General features: G+C 40.2%; 1 protein-coding gene across 1 annotated transcript in view; it reads right to left on the bottom strand.

The window, feature by feature from the left end:
• LOC311051108 (CUB and sushi domain-containing protein 1-like) overlaps positions 1–22,654 on the bottom strand; it is a gene marked incomplete at its 3' end in the record, with an annotated part of 707,106 nt that overhangs the window by 273,508 nt on the left and 410,944 nt on the right. The window contains exons 10-12 of the mRNA XM_084065507.1: positions 18,281–18,402; positions 4,016–4,119; positions 3,570–3,682 (exon numbers count right to left, since the gene is read on the bottom strand). Coding sequence (XP_083921633.1) covers positions 3,570–3,682; positions 4,016–4,119; positions 18,281–18,402 — 339 coding nt within the window. The remainder of the gene's footprint in view (positions 1–3,569; positions 3,683–4,015; positions 4,120–18,280; positions 18,403–22,654) is intronic.

Here is a 22,654-nt window from a genome sequence, read left to right on the forward strand (position 1 = left end):
TAACTGTTGTACCTGCCTGTCTGTCTGTGTCCCTTTTATGTCCTTATATGGAGATTTCTGTATCTGTCTGTCTGTGTCCCTTTTATGCTCATAAATGGAGTTCTGTGTCAGGCATGCTCAAATATTGAGTCTAGGCCAGTCTATGATGTCATGTTGATGACATTAACGTACTCCATTTATGGGGATCAGCGGTTCTATCGATATTTTTGGGAGATCGCTGATCTGACCAACTTAGTTTGAAGATGGTCGGTAGTTCTGGAAGACCGCCTATTCCACAGACTCGATCCGGGCGCGGCACTCACTTGGGTCGTTTGGCGAGATCCGCTGATCCAACCGACTTCCTACTTGGCACATCACGGCCTCGAGTCCTCGCCGATACACACGCGCAGAGTTTGAAAGTCAGTCGGGGCTAAACAGTGTATGGGCATGCCCATACAGACAGACGGACAGAGATTTCTCGCGTTTATACGGTAGTAGGATTGTTGATGTCAGGTGGAAAGCTTGCATGTCCAAACCTGTTAACCTATGTTCCACTGGATCCAATGTACAGTAGTTATTATTTAGTCACAAGCTTGTAAATACCTTTCATTACTTTCATACTTTTTATATAGCGGAAATAGCAGATCTATAAACTCACCATACGTCACAGGTCGTGAGCTCATATGTCGGTTATTTTTGCAGCAAAAAACATAAAACGTTGAAATATGGATTGAGATACAAGGTTTCGGCCCGGCAACGACAAATTCATTATGTGTGCATGTGTGACCGTGTCTCGCTGTGTGCATGTCTTTGTATGTGTGCATAATTGATGTATCCATCTGTGTCTATGGGCTATTCAAGCCACTATAACTCCTGACAGGCCATGCTATACTGTCATTATATCACAGCTAAGGGGGTTGTTGGCCAGACGCAATGCCAATTGGTCTGGAGTGAGTTATTGCTTTTAGAAAACAGTTAACAATTATGGAGAAATAAAACAATACACACTTCCCAATTAAAATACTAGCAGTAAAATAGTAAAGTAGTAACACTTTCTATGACTATAATGCATTATAAACATATTTACATTAATCCATTAAGACCGGGAAAGCATCTGTGTCATTTTAGATTTCTTTGGCTATGATTTTCAAAAATAGCAGATATACAAGCAAAGCAAAGCGCGGCACCGAGTGCCGCGCTATGAGCATGATGTAGATCAGATTTGTTTTTCTCTTAAATATAATATAATCTGTTTGCACATGGTGGTTGTTGTGCAATGTTTACATCAGTCGCAAGCTCTTTTCATTGCACTTTACACTGGTTAAATGTTTATAAAACCCCATGACAGAATTAACCACTTTCAGTTTTGCTCTTCCAGATCACCAGTCCCATCTTCTGTTTCTGACACTGGCATAGTTCAGTCAGATAACTCACTGAGCGATTGAGAGCAATAATAGCTTGAGAACATTGTATTTATAAAATGTAAATACAAGTGTGAATATTATGTATGATCTTGGCGTCCTGGCTCTGCTATACATTACTCCCTGGTCAGCACATTACAGACAACCATTTAAGAGCAGGGAGATATACATCTATAATAAACCCTCCAGGGGAAAACAGAACCCTTAGTAAAGCAGAGCCTACTGGTGGTGCTGGGAGCAAACAAAGCACATACAACATCAGTGGCAGCACCGACAGCAAGAGGAAGTGCAATGGAATCAGGTGAGCTTAAAGAGATAGTTCACCCAGACAAAAATCTTTTTTTTCTATCGATTAGTCACCCCATGGAGACTTGAATTCATGGATTTGTGGGTTTTTTTATGCATTCCTAAGCCAATAAATTGATGACCAGTAGGCAGCAGTTCCGGTAGGAGACACAAAGGAGACTCTTTGTGTCTCCTACCGGAACCGCTCGTCAAATTATTGGCTTAGGAATGCGACAAAAACAAATAAAATATCCAAGAATTCAAGTCTCCATGGGGTAAAAAACAAGTCATTTTGGGGGTGAACTATCCCTTGAAGTAGACCGCCAATTTGGTCAGCTGCTTGACACGTCACATACAGTACGCCCACATAGTGCTGCACATGCGTATAAACCTCTCGAGTGTCTGGCTGAACAAGCTAGCATCATAAATCTTACAAAACCGAATTGATCCACACTTTCTGATGATTGTTGAAGGTTTGCAACTACATCTCTCTCTTGGCACCAGTCATCAAAGCATTGCCTTTCCACCGTGGTGCATGCCGTCCTTTTATGGTGGATTTCTCCCACAGACATGCATTGATCTATCCACTCCTCCATAGTTCAGCCTCCATGGAGATAAAAGTTTAAATGTTGTAATTCCACCTTGACCTACAGTTTGAGTTTTACATCTTTTATAGAACTGTTTGAAGACATCATATCTGTGGTATATTTCTATTATACCACACATTGCAACCAATCAGATTTCACAAACCATTTTTCTATGTACAGTATGTTCGTGAGAATACATTTAATAAACTGATTACTCCACTTAGATCAATACCTGCTGATGTTCACAAATCAGATAAATGTAACACATTTGCCTTTTACAGTAAATATTAAATCTGTGTTATAGGAATAATATTGTGTCTTCCTCTGCTGGTGGTTGTAATCGCTATTCTTCCACGTCCAATTTCGCTTTCATTCAACATAGTGAACTACAGTATAATGTCTAATTTATTCTCAGTCGTGCGATGGAGTTGCACGCCTAAAATAGCAACGTGTCGCGGATGCGTCGCATAGTGAGCTTGTAGATTGGCTATTTTGAGCACGCTACACGGTTGTGCGACAAAGAATAAATCAGGCTTAAGTAGTGGTGCAGCAATTAAGCTGATGTGCTTAAGTACCCAATGAAATGTTCAGAAATATGTTTAACAGTTTTGTAGATTATGTCCTAAAGATTGTTGATGCCTCACTACTCTCTTCCCAGAGGTCTTAAATATGCCATGATAACACCTTTGTATAAAAAGAACAATCATGTTTTTGAGAACTACTGTACAGGACGATATCAAATCTCCAATTCTTGGGAAAACTCCTGTCAGTGAAACCTTGTGAGCACGTCAAAAACTTGACTTGATCTTGGATGCTGATCTTAACTTTCAGAAGCACAGAACTAATATCTCCAAGACTGCCTTTTATCATCTGAGGAATATATCTAAAGATGCTTTCTGACACAGTCAGATTCTGAAAAGCTGGTTCATGCTTTTATTTCCAGTAGACTTGATTACTGTAATGCACTTTTTGCTGGTCTGTCAAAGTAGTTGTTAAATTAACTCAAGCTTGTTAGGAATGCAGCTGCCAGGGTTTTATCTAATACCAAAAGGTTTGAACAGATCACTTACATTTTTGCTTCTCTTCACTGGCTCCCAGTAAAACACATTTATTTTAAAGTGCTTCTTTATTTTTAATAAATGAATGGTTTAGCTCCTTGCTACATTGCTGACATGAATACACACCAAACAGATCCCTAATTAAATCTAGCACACATCCTATATCAGGTTTTGTCCATACGTGTGTGTACGCGAGTGTGTGCATGTGTCTGTGTACATGTGTCAGAGGAGTGCAGTACCTTCATAGACAGCCTTAAATCCCTGTGAGCCAATGGTATCGTCCGACTGCAGGTGTAACCACATCTGACTGGACAGGCTGACAATTAGGTCAGGCACACTGGAGCCAGTCAATCTAGAGGAAGTGCCAGCCAAAGAGACACACACACACACACACACACACACACACACACACACACACACACACACACACACACACACACACACACACACACACACACACACACACACACACACACACACACACACACACACACACACACACACACACACACACACACACACACATTGTAACAAAATAATAGCAATATTTATACTATTCATATGTACATTAACCTACATCGCTTTCCTTGCGTTTTGTCATGTTAATAATTATAAAAGGTTTAGCATTTTAGTAGTACAAGTAGTAGTAGTAGTAGAATTGCATCAGTATTCAGGTGATACTTACACATATAGTACTCTCCGTGTGTCTCCTATCTTCCCCCCATCTCCCACAGTTAGAGTGTCATATCCTCTCTCCAGGTCAAATTCTTCAAATGACAACTTTATCACCTGTAGGAACAGAAAGACAGATACTGTATACTGTATGCGTTATCATTTCATGCAGAGAGGGTTGCATGTAAAGCAAAATGTGTTTTCTTCATTTGTACCCTTAGAACCAATGACAACAAAGACAGGCTAGATAATGTCATCATTCACACCATGTAAATTTATCCTTCACAGGAACAGCACTGAAGGGTTTTGTGTCCTTTGCGTGTCCCTTGAAAGTGCCACTGCTCTTTTTGCAGCAACAGAGTCAACTTCTTGAGGGCACATTGTGACGGGGGGATAACGGTACATCCTCTGCATGCAATCAGCAACACATCATGAATCTATTGCGTGCTGTGCAATGATCATTGTTCCTGGGAAATAATGTATGACGATCAATTATGCATTAGTCATAAATCATATCTCAAACAATACCAGGGGAAAGCAGGTTGCTGTCGCATTCATAAAAAGTGAATGTCAGAGAGAATACTGGTAGCTCAGAAGACTAGGGGACACTTTGAAGTTGTGGATTACAGTAGAATCCGCCTTGTGATGATAAATGTAATGTGAATGTAAATTGTGAATCCTTAAGCCTATAATCACATTCAATCGACGCACGATGTCTACCAAACATCCCCTTAATGTAAAAATTAGAACAGTAGTCTGAGGGGATAACTTCTGTCAACTAAAAACAAGATCAAAGATGATCTACATATCAAAAAGAGCAGTGTTAACATCCAGCCATAAGAGGGATATAGGAGACATTTCCTGTTTGTCAAATATCAATCACACAATGCATTTATCAATGTCACTGAGCAAAAACACAATCACATGGCACACGCACGCACGCACACACAAGCATAATATAAATGGAAACATAAACAATATCTTTGTGCATTCGAGTGTATTTATATGCATCTATCAGTGTGTGTGTGTGTGTGTGTGTGTGTGTGCGTGCGTGCGTGCGTGCGTGCGTGCGTGCGTGCGTGCGTGCGTGCGTGCGCGCGCGCACACACACACACCAGCAGATTGTACAGCAACCGTATTGATAGAGTTATTCTAGTTATTCTTGTTGATTATAATTTGTCTAGTGTCATAACCTGCTTAAATGTCAAAGTAATATAATGGTGTCATATTGGCCTAAATTCAGTCATGTTAAATGTGCTTTTCTATTCTCCCTCTCTCTATGCAAGGTCAAACTAGCGACAGGCTTTTTGTTGCTATCTGTCGGCTCCTCGAGTTATGTCAATATTTCTAGTTAAGTAAGAACTGTTTTGAGAACACTTCATCTCTGTCCCTCCGATACGATAACCATTCTTTCAGTGCCACTGAGTGACCATCACTGACCAGTGACCGAGGACAAAGTGTTGACCCAGACCCTTTGGCGCAGGTCACCTTCAGCATTATCATCTACCATCATCATCCTCATCTGACGACGACGTATCATCATCACTCTCATCCAATCCAAGGAGTCCACCTTTCGACCGGAAACTCATCTATGTCACATCCTATGATGTCATTGTTTATGTTAACGGTGTTGTTAAAACCCAGTGATTTCTTTCTATCCTTGTGAGAGAGGCCGACCGATGATGTGTGAAACACCTGTGATACTATAACCTTCCCTACTCTCTCATGTCTGACTAAAATACAATATTTCATTATACCCAATGGCTGCCTGTCTCCGACTGAATTTTCTTGTCGCCTTTCTGAAAGTTAGCGGTACTTTATAAGGGTGATAGGGAAAAACAGCTCCATCACGTATAGTAGTCTTAAAGGATGCAAGTGAAGTTAGTTACTGGTTTCCAGATCACATGAATCGCCAATATCATTGTTGTAGAATTGTGTTTTTCTATTCATGAAACTGGTGTTTGTTGCAATCCATGGTCGCACAACCTTTTCATACGTAAACAACAGTCTGTGGGCAAAAGCTCATTATGGAACAGCACTGGAAAATTAAAAGGTATATTGTTTCCTAGTGATTCCATGCGTGTGCGCTGCGGGTTCTCATGCATCTCTCATAAAAACAGTCACTGGGGGTAAGTGAGTGTTTATTTCTGTTTATTGTGTTGTTGTTTTTTTAAGCAGATCATAAAGCAGCAGTAGCACTCTTAAAGCAAGAAAGGAAGCGTAATTACTATACTCCTCATTTGCAAGAAACTCAAAGCTGCTCAGTAGAGCAAAATGGACCCATTTAGACAGAATTAAGATGAGTCTACAGTCCAAAACAACATTACATTAGTGTCATTCTATTAAAGAAGAAAGAAAGAAAGAAAGAAGAAAGCAATTAAGCCAGCAAAAAAGACAGAAAGCAAGAAAGAAGAATCTCCAGCTCTATAGGGTTTTCTCCTGATCAGGTCACAGGTAAACTTCTTGGTTCTCCGTCTTGGTTTTCTTCTTTCGGGTAACATTCACTTTCCGTTCAGCAATCTATAGAGGTAACTCTCCAAGAAAAAGATCCAACTTACAGGAACTGGATTACGTTTCATGGTGGACATTCCATTTAAAAGGGGAGGAAGTGAAGCATTTTCACTCTGGGGTCGTTAGCAAGCAGCAGAGCAAGCTAAGAGCAGCTCAATAGCCCATTTAAGCGTCATTAAGAGCACTCTGCAACCCAAAGCTAGGGCAAAATACCTTCAGTCATCCGGCGAGCAAACTAGCACAACTGTGAGTGGCTGGGTCACCTCAGGGCATGATTACATCCTGGGAGAGATCGACAATAATCTCTCTCAATACTTATCTCAATTTCTCAGAGGGCATTTCTGTGCCAATCTAGTCACCATTTCAGGGGCATTTCTTCTGGTCGGTGCAGCTCAATAGCCCCTTATAAACAACATTACAGGCACTCTGTAATCCATACCTGGAGTGTATTACCTTCAGCCAGTTGGTCAGATAAACTACTACAGAATAGACTGCAAACATGCCCTGAGGTGAGACACCCTCAGCATGCGCGCACACGCACGCACGTACACACACACGCACGGACACGCACAGCCACACACACACACACATTCAGGTATACACAAAAATATCCACCGTGCTATAGAAAGTCCTGACCTTGATCTTGATGAGGTGGCCCTCTCAAAGACTAGCAGAAGCATAGCTATAACGAAGTGGAGGAGCTGTGCTGACTCACTGCTGAGCAGCGATTATAGTACTCCGATAAGATTTTTGTCTAGAACTGCAAACAGTACACCAAACCTTTCTGTCTGTCTATCTATCTGTAAGTCTCTCTATTTGCTCAATATAGTCATCTAAAACAGCATTAGCGCAATAATACTATTGCCTTTAAAGTGAGGTCCATTCAGGACAGTCTAATAAACCTCCATGGGTCAACACAGGGCAGGCTGACTGACAGGCTATTACATGGAAATCAAGCTGCCAAGCAGTCATCCACAGGTCTCCCCTCAAAACTACGCCTGCAGGAAAGCAAAATATTGATTAGATGATAGAGGAACTGTGCAAATTAAAATCCAGTGAATTACCTTTTAGCGTGACACAGCCTCGGGTCAAACAGTATACCACAGAACAACAGTCATCCGGAGGTCACCCACATGCGGAAGAGGAGGACATCGTGACCAACGGTGTTGAGTCACCGCTGGGCAGTGAGCATTTTTAGGTTTTGTTGTCAATTTTAGCCAGCTAGTTACTGCAGTTTTGTTGACAAAATGAATCTAAAACTTTATCTGGAGACTTTAAGTGACTTTATTTGCACGAATGCATAGGAATACTTGGAGGAGACCTGGAGATCCTGCCCTGACACATAGAAACTGAACTTACAGAATGTAAACTTATATGTATGTATTCCCCAATATCTCACTCACGTTAATTAACAGAATCTGATTAAAGCATAATGTTTAAACATAGAGTGACAAATTTGTTTTTCTTACTCTGGCCCTAATTTCTCTGGGGTATTTCCCTGGAATTCAAGCAACAATTCCAGAAGCACTTCTGTGGGTCTGTGTAGCTCAGTAGAGCCATGTAAACAATAAGGGCTGCATTCCGATGCCAGTAACTGTTCCTCTTGATCTACACAAAGGAAACGCACAGGCAGGATACACACTCATCCCCCATCCCACACTGCATCTAAATAGCTGCTTTGTAGTTTAGCTTGGCTGTCATCATGCTGACAACATCAACTTTACATTTCTGGCTGTTATTGCTGTCAGCAAGCTGTAAAATTGTAAGAACCGACAACTTTGTAATCCTAATGGGTCATAGAGATTTACTTGGCTAGCCTGTCAGCTGTGCCCTGCAAATACCCAGATGAACCATGCCTATCTGTTAACTTTGTCCTGGAGTAACCCGTGCACAATGTGATGCAGGAAGCAGACAACTTGTGTGTGGTAAAATAACTCAAGGATCCCCTGGTTGGTCTGTTACAGCAGTTTTGAGACACCTTATAGTTATAGATATGGGGCTGTTGGTGGCGTAGTTTGGAACAACTCAAAGCGAATCCTATTTTGAGCAACACCACTTGACAGCTCTGTTGAATCCATGTAATAGAAACATTGAGTTCAGGAGGGTAACAGAGATCACCTGTAGCTATACACTGTGCAAGGTAAAACTAATTCACATTTCCAACGTTCAGCAGACTCTCTCAACTAGAGTGCTCTGCGATAAAGTCAACAGTAATGTAACCTCAAAACTGAATTAAAACAAATGTAAAAAATGGACTGTAATGCGGCGTAGTGGCCAACAAAGCAGTGCTCAGGTCGTGGGGTAAGTAAAAACAGCTCTGTGTTTCTGGCATAACGACACATCTTTACGTTGGAAGAATCATTTTAAAAGGGTACAGAAACACGACCCAGCCGAAGACATGATTTGCTCTCAAAAAGAAAATTGCCTTGGGTCTAAGATGTAACAGTATAAAAGCCATTTAAAGCCTTGTGTTGGGACAGCAAGCTAAACAGGACATTATTGGGAAGTCACTTCCCCATAACATTCAAATAGATCACTATCCATTTGTCTATAGCAATTTGTTTGTTACCCATGTTAGACCTGGGCATTAGCATGCCAGTGTGGACAATGACATAATTATGCTCTCTCTTTTCCATGCAAAATGCAGATTTTTATGCTTGTCACAGACTCGTATTATTTACATCCTTTAGAAACAAGTAAAGGCCACAAGTGACCTATTTTTCTTGATCTATTTTTGTCTTTAATTTACATTGGACTACCACTAACTGTGCACCATAGTCACCCACCTGTCACCTAATTGTGAGTGACCACAATTTGTAAATGCAGCGCAGTATGAAGAACATTAGCTCTGTATCTGCTTACTGTATTAACAGTCAACTCGTGCCAATACTTCATGTCAGCCATTGTATCTTCCGTAAATACAACAGCATGAGCAGTAATACGACAAGTGTTGTAACAAATGAGCATAAACCCATCGTGTTAGGCTTCATTGGCAGTGATTAGCCTGAATAGAATGGCAAAATAGGTGTCTAGCAAACATTAAAGTGATGAGAGTGACAGTGACAGAGAGAATGATCCAATATGTAATACAGTAATAACCACACACAAATATGTATTCACCAAGCACAAAATAGCAATGATTAGAGGAGTGTGTGTGTGTGAGAGAGAGAGAGAGAGAGAGAGAGAGAGAGAGAGAGAGAGAGAGAGAGAGAGAGAGAGAGAGAGAGAGAGAGAGAGAGAGAGAGAGAGAGACAGAAATAGAGAGATAGTAATAGAGAGATAGTGTATGTATGTGATGTGTGTGAGAGAGAGAAAGTGTTAGTGTGAGTGACAGGGTTTATGCATGAGAGCAACCAGGCATGGTTTAGACTTAAACAAGAGAATTATTAGCTAGACCGCACGCACGCGCGCACGCGCACATGTACACGCACACACACACACACACACACAGATCATTCACCTTGAGATGCATTTGCCCCAAGTGAATCCAGGGCCATGGGGGAACGTGTGTGTGTGTGTGTGTGTGTGTGTGTGTACAAGATGACAGACGTCTGACAGGATGTCAAATTTGACATACACACACTTTTTCACATCGGTGTGGCTCACTGTTTCCCAAACACTGGGTCGGGACCTATGTTTGGGTCGCGGACCAATTTTGTATGGGTCGCGATTAAATATCCCCTTTATTTTTTGTTGGCTACATTTTGTTTTTAATTATTATTATTTCCAAAAGATTTTCAAAAAATATAAAAAAAATTCATAAGTTCAAACTTTTTTCAAAATAATTCCATAAACAAAAAAAATGATTGATTAGAGGGAAACAAAGTACTTTGTGAAAATAGCAGATCTACCAGTTGTGAGCTTGTAGATCGGCTATTTTCACTAGTTTGGGTCTCGAGCTAAAAAGTTTGGGAACCACTGCTCTAGGTGATGTTTAAGTCAGTGGTTCCCAAACTGGTTGTCCCCAAATTATTTTGGGGGGTCCCCAGATGATTAGCTTAATGTGCAACATTGTTTTCTCACTCAACAGTAAACAAACCAACATACAGAATTGTATACAGGGTATCTCCACATTTCCAAAGTTACAATTTAAAGACTTTTAAGACCTTTTTAACACCAAATTGGCCAAATTGTCAAATAGTACGTAAGAAATAGGCAAATATAGGGAAAATTGCCGATCTACAAGCTCACAACGCCTCGCCTATTTTCACAATATTTATCTGTGGAACCGAGTCAAACTAAATGTAATTCCAAGTGCTTGTCAGGGTGGGGAGTCCCCAGTTCAAATATGATTATTTTGGGGGGGTCGCGGCCTGAAAAGTTTGGGATCCCTTGTGGTCTAAGTGATAGTGGTCAGTCTATCTTTCTGTTCAACATGTTGGTGCTGAACAAGTCATGTCAAAAACTATTGTCCGGGTCGACATGGCATTTGCTGTTCACCTTCATGCTCCCCAGCAGATGAACCCTAGTGATTTTGGTGACCTCATCATGGCCTTTCCCGGAGCACAGTGATGATTCTCAACCTGTGGGGCCGGGGCCCACTGGTGGTCCACCGGGGAATTGCAAGTAGGCAGTTTTTTAGGCATGTAACGATTTAGCGTAAATCGTGAGTTGAGTGAATCGTAACATGCCTACCGTTTTTTCTAACTGAAATGAACCCTGGGGAGAGACCTTTCCACCTAAAAGGTGAAAGGGTGATCATCTAAAATGGCAGCATGCAGCCACCTTAACCCATTACAACCGGGAACGCAGCTGTCATTTTAGATTTCTAAATCATAGCGCAGCACCGAGTGCCGTGCTATGAGCTTGTAGAGATGTACAGCATAAAAAGCTTATAGAGCTGTATAAAAAATATATATTTATTTTTTTAAAAGCGAACATTTGTAACTCAAATCTTTGCTTCTGAGGATTCTACAAATCTTCTCGTCTTAGAAATCCTATGTTTCTATATATCAGTGGTGCTCAAAATCTTTTCATGTCAAGGCCAAAAGACCAAAAGATTTGAGTTACAAATGTTCGCTTAAAAAGAAATATATATATCATATACAGTATATATATATATATATATATATATATATATATATATATATATATATATATATATATATATATATATATATATATATATATATATATATATATACACAGTATATATATATATATATATATATATATATATATATATATATATTTTTTTTTTTTTTTTTTTTTTTTTTATGCAAAAATGTCATGATTTTTCAAAAATAGCAGATCTACAAGCTCATAGCGTGGCACTCGGTGCCGGGCTATGAGCTTGTATATTTGCTATTTTTTAATAGCCAAAGACATCTTAAAATGACACAGTTGCGTTCCCGTGTCTTAATGGGTTAAGTAGCCAGGCGGGTGGGCCACGAATGGTATAATTGGGGTGTCACTCTGTACAAGGCACATTATGTGGTAAAACAAGCAAAACAAGCAAAAAATGTGTGCAAACCAGAGACATACAATTCTAGCACCTATTGCTATATTGTGTAAAGAGAAGAGACGACATGTTGCGTAATGTTACATCGTGACGCAACATCTTTTTATTGTGTTACGCAAAAACATTATTCAGTCTGAACGCACTTCAGGGCTAGTTTGAGAGTGGTAATGTTAACACTTCAGTGTAATTGGTGGGTTCACAAGTTTGACACAGCAGGGGTAACGTAGTTCTCCACAACCTCTACAAGTACCTCCACATTTCCAGCAAAATAGAATGGCTACCTATTTCCTTCTCTTCTCTGAAAACCTTTCCTATAAGCCTATATGTCGGTCAGTCTTTGTATGTCTGTGACCTTAACCTCCATTTATTTTGGTTGCCTAGCATCAAAACATGGGAATATCAGTGCTGATGGGATAGTTTGTTAGTCTCTACGTAGAACTCTGAAGAGAACACTCTGCTGAATCTAGCTGAATTTTCAGCCTTGGTGACTTTATGTCAATAAGCAAAACAGATAAAAATGAAACTAATAAAATCTGACAAAAACAAATGACTAGCTTTGATTAAAACGTTCTGAATACTGCTGGCACACACACACAGACACACACAGACACACACACACACACACACACACACACACACACACACACACACACACACACACACACACACACACACACACACACACACACACACACACACACACACACACAGAAGGACAGGCTAACGCATGCACAGAAATCATCAGCTTTGCGGGTCAGTTAAGTTGACAGAAGTAAACACACAGTCAACATTCATCAAATCACACACATGCGCGCAAATACACACACACACACACACACACACACACACACACACACACACACACACACACACACACACACACACACACACACACACACACACACACACACACACACACACACACACACACACACACACACACACACACACACACACACACACACGTTTACCACATTTTGCAGACAGGCTGTCATTAAAGATTGTGAATGTGGTGTTTTTATTTACAACAAAACAAATGACAACAGATATAAGATAATACTGGGTAGACTGACACACACTCACTCATGCACGCACACCACAGACAGACAGACAGACAGACAGACAGACAGACAGACAGACAGACAGTCAGACAGACAGACCTATATAAAACACACAATGTTTTTTATACCCATTTTGTAAAACAAAATAAGTCATGTGGAATAATAACCAGTCAAAGAAGATAGAAGAGGGAAAGGGGGGTGCATGAAGAGAGACGTAGATGAATACATAAAGAAATAGTGAAAGACAGAGAGAGATAGATAGAGAAAGGGGAGGACAGACAGAAAGATGACCATTATTAATCTTTATTTATCTCCCCGTCTCTCTCCCCCTCGCTCTTGCTCTCCCTTGTTCCACCTCTTCCCTCCCTCATGCCTTTGTCTCTCGCTCCCTGGCTTCTTTTTTCCCCACACAAGATTGTCTCTGCCATCGACCACAGATAGCACGCATCAATAGATATCGTCGCTGTCGGGCAGAAACCTTGTATATCTATATTTAAACTTTTTTCATAAATGAATGCCCTACTTCATCATACAAGAGTGTCACGACGCGTTGTGAGCTTGTAGATCAGCTATTTTCACTAAATAAAAAAGGTTATTCTAAAAAAATAATGATTAAAAAATGTAATGGTTTTGGACATACAAGTCTTCCAGCCGGCAGCGACGATATGCTTCGTCAGAGCGGGTCGCACTGAGGCCCCTGTTGGCGATGTATAATCACCTGCCGTACACTCTGTGTACACAAATGAAGCAATGATTCCAGATCAATGCGGTGCTGCGTAAAAATATGCTGATGAGGGTGCGTTAGTGGGCCCTCAACTGATGGAAAAGGCACTAGGTAAGCAGGGACATCTGAAACGTGCTGAGACCCTTCAAGCATTGTGCCAACACAGTGCAGAGAGATGGGTTGTTTATGCTTGGAAGAGTTTTATCTTTAGTCGCTGGTGATTAACCACTTTCAACCTTTCCGGCATGTCATTATACTGTAGGCAAAAACCTTCCCAAAGAAACTTCTAAAATAAAAACAAAATCTCCAAACCTTTCAAAACTCTTTAATTTCTTTCCAATCATTTTGTAAAAATTGAAAAAAATGTATATATCAGCCATCGGAGCCTATGTGGTATGCGCCTTAAGAATTCTGCTTTCAGCACCCCCCAAAAAAAGGCTATAAAATGGGGCTTAGTAGTTATCCACCTAAACCCTATACAGTATATGTAGTTGTCCGCACTCCTCCCCCAGGGCTCAATACTAGGCCCCCTCCTGTTTTTGCTCTACACTAAATATTTTCACAGAAAATAGCCAATCTACAAGCTCACAATGCGTCACGATGTGATGCATTCTGCTATTTTGGCTGAATGTTCACCCCAGACTGCAGTAGGTACGCTACAGGGTCCATGACGTGGTTAAGCAGTTTGAATTACCTCACCTTCATGAAGTCATTAACATTGTACCTTGTGAGGAGGAGGTGGGCTACTTTTGAGACAAAAAAAAGACAAACAGCCCATACACTTGTTTCATGGGAAATATTAAAGTTTTCATCAGAAAAATCCACAAAGCTAGAAACATTGTTCACAAAACACGTGGTGTGTGTGTGGGTTTCGTTTTCTTTTTCTTTGTTTCTCCATCTATTCTTCAACCCACCTATGCAAGGGATGTGCATGTTTTCTTCTTATGATTAGTTCTGAGACAAGGACACCCTTGAAACTATGTCTGAGGGTGTGGTGACTTCATCAGCTTGATATGAGAGCACAGAATTAAACTGGCATGGTGGTAAAAATAGTCAACCAACTTCAGAATGTGCTCACTTGTCACTGTGTACACTCAGAAAGCCCTGTGCTTAATGACTCATAGGGCTTTCTCTGCAAGGTGCTACAAGGTTCCCATGCCAACTCCGAGTGTCTGTGGGAAATCGTTTAAGCAAATGAAATCGGCATGCTAAATTCACTTATGCAAATAGCAGCATTTTATGTCCATGCCACTTTTGCACTACTTTCAGCCGGCTAAGATATGCACATATGTACTGTAATGCATACTAATGGCCTATAAGTTGTTATTCCACCGTATGCAAATTATGGTTTAATTGGGGCGGTTAGGTAAAATAGATAACTGTAATATTATGTAGCACAATTTTGGCTTTCTAGCTAACCATATATATGTAAACAAATGGAGTAAATAAATCAACTTTGTTTTCTTTGTTTCCTTCTTTCTCTATTCTTTACCTTTATAACTATTTTATATGCAAAACATTGAGAGCTTTACAAAACATAATTTCACCCACTCTTTTACACTTGTGATGTGATAATAAAGTTGAAAATACAGTATGCTGACGGAGAAAGAAGGTAGATTGCTTTAATGAATGCTTTTCATTTGAAACTCTTTGCGATGGCTCTGTATGAGCAAAACTGATTTTACTCCCACAACAGTACGCTACTTTCAATTAGCAACTCAATGGAAAGTCCTATTTAGGTTGCCACCAAGCTAGTCACCATGTGTTATTACTGAATGCAAATTATTTTGCATTGTATTCCATGTAAGAATAATTCCAGCACCCTTTGTATTAGGGCTGAATAATTAATCAAAAAAATTACATAGAGGTCCAACACTGATGTATTCTAATATTTTAGGAAATATTTGGTCCATGAATCAAGTAAAACATTAACTTCACCATAAAATGTTTACGAAAAGGATGTTTTTGCACGTTTAGCTCACTGTCTAGAAGTCGTATACTCATACAGACAATTTTTAGTTTTCAACATGTAATTATTAAAACATGAAATAAAACCGTTTACGCTTCGGAAGTAATGTAAAGTATACTTTATGATTTGTAGTCAATGGCTAAACATGCAATAACACTGGTATATAGTATGATAAATAGCAATTTCTGTTAACAGTATTGAGTTATACTGTAAAGAGTAAACAAAATTGAAGCTTGCATGAATAAATCACAAATCAACCCACAATCGCAATGATCGTCTGACAGATTACAATTCTATATGTTTGCAATCATTCTGCTCAAATTTGAATAAAGGTGTAGTGTGTTCACGCATTCAATGTACACTTAGTTGTGTATTGTGCCTCACATCGACAATAGCAGATCTACAAGCTCTCAACGCGTTGATATCCGCTATCGTATTCCGCTTGTATATCCGCTATTTTCGGTGCAAGACACATGCACAACTAAGTATAAATCAGGCTTTAGTAAGCCGGGCAACAGCACACCATGGGAACCGGCTGCAAACTTGATGGTGACCATATTAAAAAATCCCAAACCGTGTCGCATTGCGACACGATGTGATCTTATAGATCTGGTAATTTTTGCCTTGGTAATTCTTTCCCCATTTTTAGTTTCACCTGGTGTTTTCACAGGATGGGGGACAATTATTTAGCACTTAGCACCTATGAACTGCCCCTTTCAACTGAAAGAAACATCTATGTAAGCACTCAAACAAAGTGTTATTATTTTAACTGTGGGGAAAACCGAGGCAATGTGGTCGTGAATGTGTAAAACCAATCCCGGCCAAAGCGGCACGTCTGGTCACCAAGCACACCAACATGTCTGACAGGCTACAGCTGTTTTGTCTTTGTCCCTCAGTTGGATCAACTTTGATGAGGTGAACAATTTTATTTCACCTAGTGTGGACAATAAAGCTCTGTTCTATTTCTGCTTCACCGTTTCTCTTTGCGTCCCCTCTCTCCCCCTCTCTCTCTCCCTCTCTCTGTATGTAGATAGCAACCTTCGGTAAATGCCAGCAGCTGGAGTGAGCTGATAATCTGTCACATTCTAGCATATTGTTGAGCTGCTCTCCAAACTCAAGCATGTGTTAACACAGACACACACGCATGCATGCATGCCCACACACCCATATACTTACACACATACGTGCGCGCACACACACACATACACACACACACACATAACACACACACAGACAATACGCTATTCCATCTGCCCTGCCTTCAGGCTACATGCATGTCTGTTCTATTTGATTCAGTTCTGTTGTGATGTGATTTCTCCAACGTAATGTTTTTTTATGTGCAGAAAGTGTTTCATCATCCTGAAACCAAACTGATTACAGAAGAAGAATTTGAAATAGAAATAGAAATAGAAGAAGAAGTAGACGATGAAGAAAAAACAGGAGGAGGTTACAGGTCAAATGCAGGTAATTACAGGGCTAGTGGGTTGCCATAGTTACGCGTGCAGATGAACTAATATTAGTCCAGAGCATTGCATCACAATGTATTTTTTAATATATAATATATATTGTTATTTTACATATTATGTATAAGAAAAAAAATTCTCTCTCTTTCTCACTCTCTCTCTGTCTCTCTCTCATTATTCATATTTCTCTTACTTTCTCATTCTCTTTACCTTCCCCGTTCAGTTCAAGCTTTGCTCTTTTTCTGCACTCCTCCTTCTCTCACATTCCCTCCCTCCCTCACAGGTGACGAGACTCCATTTCCCTTTGTGTATTTATTGAAAACTTCAATGTCTATTCCTTGTCAAGTACCTGCTTGGGTACACAGGCTCTTCTCCCCCTCTCTCGTCTCCATTTCACCTTCAGAACTGAAGAGAGTAACTGAATATTCAGTCAAATCTTTTCCACTTTTCTCCACATTCCATCACAGTGCCCCTCACCCCTTGACTCCCTCTCTGCCTTTCTCTCTTTGTCCTGTTTTCAAGTGATTGAGGCTTGAGGCATCTTTTTTTGCTTCACTCTAACCTCTCTCATATCATCTTCAAAATGACCGTTTAAATGAAATGAAATGAAATGCATGGAGAGGGGAGGAGATTTTGGGCAGGTTGTACTGCAGTTCTACAGGATTTGTAAGGACACTCAATTTCTGTACTAGTTCAATGATAGTAACACTCAGGAATTTACTGTGCAGTGTTGAATGTGGCTCATCGTGTTAGATATTGTAAAGATAAGCAACAGTTAACATTGTTATTTTTTACTCACTTAATGAGTACATCAGTGGGAAAACCAAACATTTCTTGACTAAACTAAACTACATTTTCAAAAAGAAAAAACAACAACTTTAAAACGTAACCACATAATGAATGAAACAACAGTGTGCAATTTGTCCCAAACTGTACTCAATGATATGGTGAACACATGTTAAAATGTGGATGCAATGTAACACAGAAACACTTTTTTTTGTCCACATGATTTGAAGTAAGAATGTTTTTTTGTGATTTCTTTGCCTGGTACAATAAAGTTTGAATAAAAAGAAAAGAGGATGAGCTCACCATCCCAGCGTCCATTGCAGTGATGACCCACACACAGTGTGCATTGTTCTCATATTGAACAGGGTAATTAGGAGAAGTTATGACGCCTCTGGGCCCCCGTAGATTACTACCACAGGTACGGGCTGCAGAGAGAGAGAGAGAGAGAGAGAGAGAGAGAGAGAGAGAGAGAGAGAGAGAGAGAGAGAGAGAGAGAGAGAGAGAGAGAGAGAGAGAGAGAGAGAGAGAGAGAGAGAGGGATAAATAAATAAAACATTTTATTGTGCCATTAAAAAGTATGCTTGCTGCTTGCGATCAAACATTGCTATGTGGGAACAAAAGGAAAATATAGAGAAAGTGATGGAGAGAGACAGAGAAAGAGACAGGCTGCTCAGGAATGCTAGCATCATGAAGCAATGTTGTTACTTTAGTCCTTATATAATAAAAAGACAAAAAATAGTCTTCATACAGTATACACGTGAATGTACACACACACACACACACACACACACACACACACACACACAGCAGAACATGCAGCATATTGCACCACGTTATCAGTTTTCGGTACACAACATTGGACGGTTTATTGTGTGTGTGAAATACTGTTCCCTCTCTAATAAACTTCCATACCTCTCTCCCTCTTTCCACTTCTCACTCTCCCTCCTTCCACCTCTCGGTCCCTCCCACTCCCACTACCTCTCCTTCTCTCCCGCTCTTTCGCTGATCAAGCTCTCCCTCGCTCTATCTCCCTCCCTGTCTCCCTCTCCTCCCTGCTCCCTTCCCTCTCTCCCTCCCTCCGCCTCTCCCCATCTCCTGCTCCCCCCCTCTCAGTCTTACCGCTACCCAACAACAATGGCAATTTGCGCTGACGTCAGCCGTCGATTTTCTCTGTCGATGGACATACCGATTTGTGCTGAAGTCGTGCAAGTCCAGTACATATATGGGCATATCAGTTCGCACGCCACACACTGACACCGCCATACCTTGAACATTATATACAGTCAGAAAGCAGCATTATCAGCTTGCCCAGCATTCCCAGGGTTATTGTGCTGGCAATGAGCTGTCGATCAGCGTGTTAGGGTTTCGGTACCCAGCATTGGCCAGGTTTTTAAGTGGGTGAAATAGGCTCTCTCTCTCCTTCCCTTTCTCCCCTCACTCCCTTCTCTCTCTTTCTCTCACTCTCTCTCAAAGACCGACTGTAGGCCTACTCAACAAGTTCTGCACAATAATGTGTTGGCATTTTGCTTAATAAGAGGCTGTCTCTCCATGGAATATTGATAATTCATCAAAAAAGTATTGCATGGAAGTCTGGTAAATCATCCAGCTGTATTTGGGTTTACTTAGCTATGATTAGTTGATCATAACTATTTTCGGCGTGCAGCACCCTTGTACGACGGAGTACAAATTAAGCATACTGTAAGTCCTATTAAATATGAACATATTTCTCAGTATTAATGAGGATAGGCCTCTGTTGTGAGTGAAGGCAAAATACGTTGGGGTATATGTTACTTTGGAGGTTTAGAAGTTTACTGGTTTAGAAGTTTACTTTCAAAATGAACTCCTTGCAGGTTATTCATATAATTAAAAACAAATTGCTTTGATTTTCTTTTCATTACAAAATCTGTAATCGTAGCTATTTCATTCTTTCCCACAACACCGAATATTCCCACAAAGGAATGTCTAAGTTTTGATAAGTATCCCTTACCTTATTATTACTGTATTGCTCAGTACTGCAAGTCAATATTACCATTTAATGTAATTAGACTGTCATCCCGTCGTCTCCAACGTAGATCGATAACCAACCCCATACTAATCACTACAGAGAGTCAAACACGCTTCCTGCCATATCTAACTGCAAATCTCACACTGCGGTATAGCAAGAACATGGATTATGTATTAAACATGTGTGGTACTCAGCAATGCGTGTGTGTGTGTGTGTGTGTGTGTGTGTGTGTGTGTGTGTGTGTGTGTGTGTGTGTGTGTGTGTGTGTGTGTGTGTGTGTGTGTGTGTGTGTGTGTGTGCGTGGACTTGCTGCGCTTGCAGAGTAAATGATCATGCTATGGCCTCAGGCGTGATTTCTGATCACACACACACGTAAACAACACGTGGCTACTGGCAAACGTGGAGGCCTTTTTAACCTTTAGCCACGGGATGTTTTGCTGAGTACACAAATGTTGTGTGCAGCGTTCTCTGCTCCGTGCCCCAAAGCTACACAAAAATCCTTAGTGTTCCTTTGAACTCTGAGCGCGTACCGTAAGGGTCCATTAAGGGTCCATTTGGTTACATTTGTACACGCTCAGAGTTACAAATAATGGATAAATTAACATGGAGGATTTTGTTTACTGTGTATCAGGTTCAGACTGCACAGCGTTAATGTACATGCTACTGGCCACTAAGTAGTTGGAGGGAGAAATTCCATCCAAAAAATGTAATAAATAAAGAATTCCTCCAAACACGGGATTAAACATGTAATGTTCTCTTCATAAACCCTGTTCTCCTCTGCCTGCTTCCAGAACATGCTATATAATACCGTTGGTTCTCCTCTCCTCATTCTGATTATCACTGCAGCAGAGAGTAGCTATAATATATAGCCTAGTAATATTATTACTCTTTTTACATGCTACAGTACATCAGTGGTAGAAAGTAACTAAGCATGTACTGTCCCTGCTGTGTGACTTTGTATATAATGCAGCTAGAGACAGTCAGCCAAACTCCTTTCAATAATGACATTGGCGTCAAGGGATAGCCTCCAAGCTATCGTCCTGTGTTTTTAATAATACCACACTTGCATGATATCAGAGAATGGAGAAAAAACAAAGAAAAAGAAAGAAATGTAAAATAAAAGGACAGGCTGTTACAAACTAACAAATATAACACACACAACTCTGTGTAGGCTGTTTAAAGTACTATGCTATGCTTGACACAATAAAGCAGTGTTAGCTGACATCAAACAGGCTACCTCAACTGCAAATTCCTGTGTACTGTAGGTGCTACCCTACTACAACAAACTAGCATAATGCTAACATCAGCAGGGGAACACTCTAATCTACACAGGCTTGGCAATGACAATACTGTAGTGCATGCTTCTAACTACAATGAAAATAAAATGAGAAGTTCCAACTTACAAGCAATGCTGTCAAAGGCACAAGGAATGATGTCAGTGCATTTATCAAGGGCTCATACAGTACACCTGTTCTCTAAATTCTAAAATTGAATGACCAGTAGGTGGCACCATATTGCACTTGCATTGAAAGGGGTAGAACAAAGTACATTTATTAAAGTACACTTAAGTACAAGTGTGAGGTACTTTTACTTGACTTAAATGATAAATAAATATATATTTTTAATACTTCATACCTCTACTCCACTACATCTCAGAGGCAATTATTGTGCTTTTTAATATTTTACATTTTTTGTTTCTAGTTACTTTGCAGATTTAGATTTATTGTATTTGGTATTGTAAGTATATTTAGGTGCTAATACTTTTGTATTTTTACTTGTATTTTGAATAGACCTTTACTTGCAACAGAGCTACTTTTACTTAAAGCACGACTTCCCCTATAGACCCCTTAACAGACGACGTCACACTGATAAGAACCAGTATGCGTGCAACCAGTATGCGCTAAATGAAACCCATTCTATCAGGTCTCGCCAGGACGTGCCACACTAGCCAACACACAAGAGGGGGTTGGGGTGTGCTGAAACTAGCGCACCCCGAAACAACAGGTTGGAAATTGATTGCGTGAAACAATCACCTGCGCATCCAGTCTCAATGTTAGTAAACAATTGATTGGTCTATTTCCATCCTACATACAATTGATCCGCACTAATGCTCATTGTAAAATACTACTCGAAGGGAAGGACTGTGTTGGACTAGTCTAGGCCTAGGATGCGCCACAGGGTCAGCCATTTCCGAATATGGAGTCCAATGTCAGATGTGCAAGCATCAGTAAGCTCCATACAATACAGTATGTGATTTGTTCACATTTAGCCAGGTCTATAGCTCCTAAGCCACAAAACTGTAAGATAAAACATGATCTCGAGAAGGGCATGGTTGGGAAAAGTACTTTAAACTGTACAGAGTTATAGAATATTATCACATACTCAGCTTTTATTTGCCTTGGATGAGGGGAGTGATAAAAGCACCAAGAGGGGAATAAATGATATCAGCCCATAGGGCTAGGCAATTAACCGAAAATATATCGAAACCAATATCTAGAAGAAGAACCTCTAACCGCCTTAATCGTATCTAATATCCGAGAAGCAGGTTTTTTTTAAATAATGTCTTTAATTTATCATAATATCAACGATCGACAAACAAAAAATAAATCAATTAGTCTGATTAACCACCTAACCCTGTATTATAGCATTTTGTTGTACAATGGTGGCATACA

Source organism: Gymnoscopelus microlampas (genome assembly GCF_963454915.1).
Source record: "Gymnoscopelus microlampas genome assembly, chromosome: 1".
Lineage (NCBI taxonomy): Eukaryota > Metazoa > Chordata > Actinopteri > Myctophiformes > Myctophidae > Gymnoscopelus > Gymnoscopelus microlampas.